Source organism: Alligator sinensis, unplaced genomic scaffold, assembly GCF_000455745.1.
Source record: "Alligator sinensis unplaced genomic scaffold, ASM45574v1 scaffold1663_1, whole genome shotgun sequence".
Taxonomy (NCBI): Eukaryota; Metazoa; Chordata; order Crocodylia; family Alligatoridae; genus Alligator; species Alligator sinensis.
The window spans coordinates 45,912-48,479 of NW_005843731.1; the positions used below are offsets into that span (position 1 = coordinate 45,912).

General features: G+C 49.3%; 1 protein-coding gene across 1 annotated transcript; it reads right to left on the reverse strand.

Moving 5' to 3' along the window:
• Positions 1–1,097: 1,097 nt before the first annotated feature.
• On the reverse strand, positions 1,098–2,042 carry LOC102381871 (olfactory receptor 2T27-like). Its single transcript, XM_006039101.1, has one exon. It carries the CDS (start codon positions 2,040–2,042, stop codon positions 1,098–1,100), a length of 945 nt encoding a protein of 314 aa, XP_006039163.1.
• Between the last annotated feature and the right edge of the window lie 526 nt (positions 2,043–2,568).

Here is a 2,568-nt window from a genome sequence, read left to right on the forward strand (position 1 = left end):
CTGCTCTGCATTCTTGCCATCGCCGTAAACCTTGAAAGCTTCCTATTTCTCCCTGTTGCCCTTTTCCATGATATCTGGAATATATCAAATCAATTTATTTTACAAAAGGCTTACTTAGATTCTTGGGTAACAGCCGTTTTCATGAATAAAGCTGCTAAATAGAACAGGTTAATCAGGGAGGCTGTTAGGCAGGCCAAGGCAGAGACGGAGCTCAGGCTAGTGACCAGAATTAAGGATAATAAAAAGTCCTTTTTCAAATACATACGAAGTAAGAAGATGGCACTGGGTAGCATGAGGACACTACAGGATGGGCTTGGCAATCTGGTGATTGCAGCAAACGAAAAAGCACGCTGTGCAAATTTGCTGACACCCAGCTGTGGGGCAAGGTGGGCACACTGGAGGGGAGGGACAGAATCCAGCTAGATCTAGACAGGTTACAGAGGTGGGAGGATGAGAATAGGATGGACTTCAACACAGACAAGGACAAGCTGCTTAATCTAGGGAGAAGGAACCAGCAACACACTGATAGGCTGGGAACTCCCTTCTTGTCAACACGGTGGCAGAAAAAGATCTTGGAGTCATTGTAGACTCCAGGATGAGCATGAGCCACCAATGCAAGAAAGCGGTCAGGAAGGCTAACCACACTTTATCGTGCATCTACAGATACAAAACAACCAGGTCTAGGGAGGTGATCGTTCCCCTGTATGCGCCGCTGGTCAGGCCCCAGTTGCAGTACTGCATCCAGTTCTGAGCACCACACTTCAGGAGGGATGTGGCTACCATCAAGAGGGTCCAAAGGAGAGCCACTCACATGGTCAAGGGGCAGCGGGGCAGTCCCAATAAGGAGAGGCTAAAGGGCCTGAACCTGTTCAGTCTCCACAAGAGAAGGCTGAGAGGGGACCTGGTGTTCATTTAGAAACTTACCAGGGGGGACCAGCGGGAATTGAGAGAGTCTCTGTTCCCCCACGCACGACCCAGGGTTATTAGGAAGAGTGCCTAAAATTGTTAGAGAGAAGGATCAGGCTGCCAGGCTCTGCAGTGGGCTCAGCCTCATGCAAGTCTCCCTCCCCCCTCCCCTGGGCAGGCTACAACTTCTGTCAATCTTGCTGGAAGCCTCTGCATTTCCCAATCCACTTTCTGAGGGCATGTAAGACATCCCTGTTTCTCAGGCTGTAGATGAGTGGATTGAGTACTGGGGGGACAATGGTGTAAAACAGAGACACAATTTTGTCTTGCTCTGGTGAGTGGTACGAGCTGGGTCTCAGGTACATGAAGATGGCTGCACCATAAAACATGACCACCACAGTGAGATGGGAGGAGCAGGTGGCCAGAGCTTTCTGCTGTCCTTTGGTTGACTTCATACTCATGACCCTAGAGAGGATACAAGCGTAAGTGGCTAGTATAAGGGAAAAAGGGATGAGGAGCACGACAACGCTACTCACGAACACCAGAGCCTCATATCGAGAGGTGTCAGAGCAGGACAATTTGAGCAGGGCTGGGATCTCACAGAAGAATTGGTCAATCTCTTTGGAGCCACAGTAGGGGAGGGACAGTGTAAACACTGTGTGAAACAAGGCGTTTACTGATGCTCCCATCCAGACCCCAGCTGATAAAACAAAGCAGATGTTTCTGCTCATGAGGATGGGGTACTGCAAGGGGTTGCAGATCGCTATGTACCTGTCATAAGCCATGACGGTCAGGAGCAGGCACTCTGATACACCCATGGTCAGCACAAGGAAAATCTGAGCCCCACAGCCAGCTGGAGAAATGGGGTTGCCTGGGATCAGAAAGTCTGCTAACATTTTGGGGACAATTATCAGTGTCTGACAGATGTCCATGAAGGCCAATTGTCTGAGGAAAAAGTACATGGGGATGTGAAGAGAGGAATCCACTTGGATTAGAAGTATGAGAAGTGCATTCCCAGACAAGGCAGCGATGAAGGCTAATAAGATCAAGGCCATGGGGAACATGTGTACACTGGTCCGGCTCAGGAATCCCAGCAGAACGAAGTCCACTGAATAAGTTTCATTCTCACTCTTCATTTCCTCTCCACACAGCTTTGCCTGAAGTCCTGGACAAGAACCAAATGTCTGGTGGAATATGCACACACTTCCTACTGGATAACACTCATGGAAGCAGAAGCAGCAGGCAGGATTTCTTCTCCTGTGGAACAAATGGCAGACATTATGGTTAATAAGACAATAGCCTCACTTCCTCGGGAACTATGTTCATTTAGGCTAAAAATGTCCTATTATTAGCCTATGTCCAGCTGCAGGCCTCACCTACAAGTGGTTTAACTCATGGTATGTCTGTGCTCCTGACATAGAAATTATAACAGAAGGGATTAGCAACCCATGGCCTGCAGGCCCTTTGAATCTGGCCTGATGATTTGGGGGCATTGGTGGCATTTGGAGGTGGGGGACACCTTCTTCAGGTGCTCTCCCCAGGCTGTCTCGAGGACAAGCACCACCTGTGGACGTTCTTCTTGTGCCACAGGTGGAGATTAGTGGCAGTGGTGGCAAGGTGCTTGGGTGCCCACCTCCAACCTGCAGTAGGTTATTCAAGTTT

Excerpts from the sequence above, each read along its gene's own strand:
- LOC102381871 (XM_006039101.1), bottom strand. The coding sequence starts at position 2,042 with ATGAAGAGTGAGAATGAAACTTATTCAGTGGACTTCGTTCTGCTGGGA.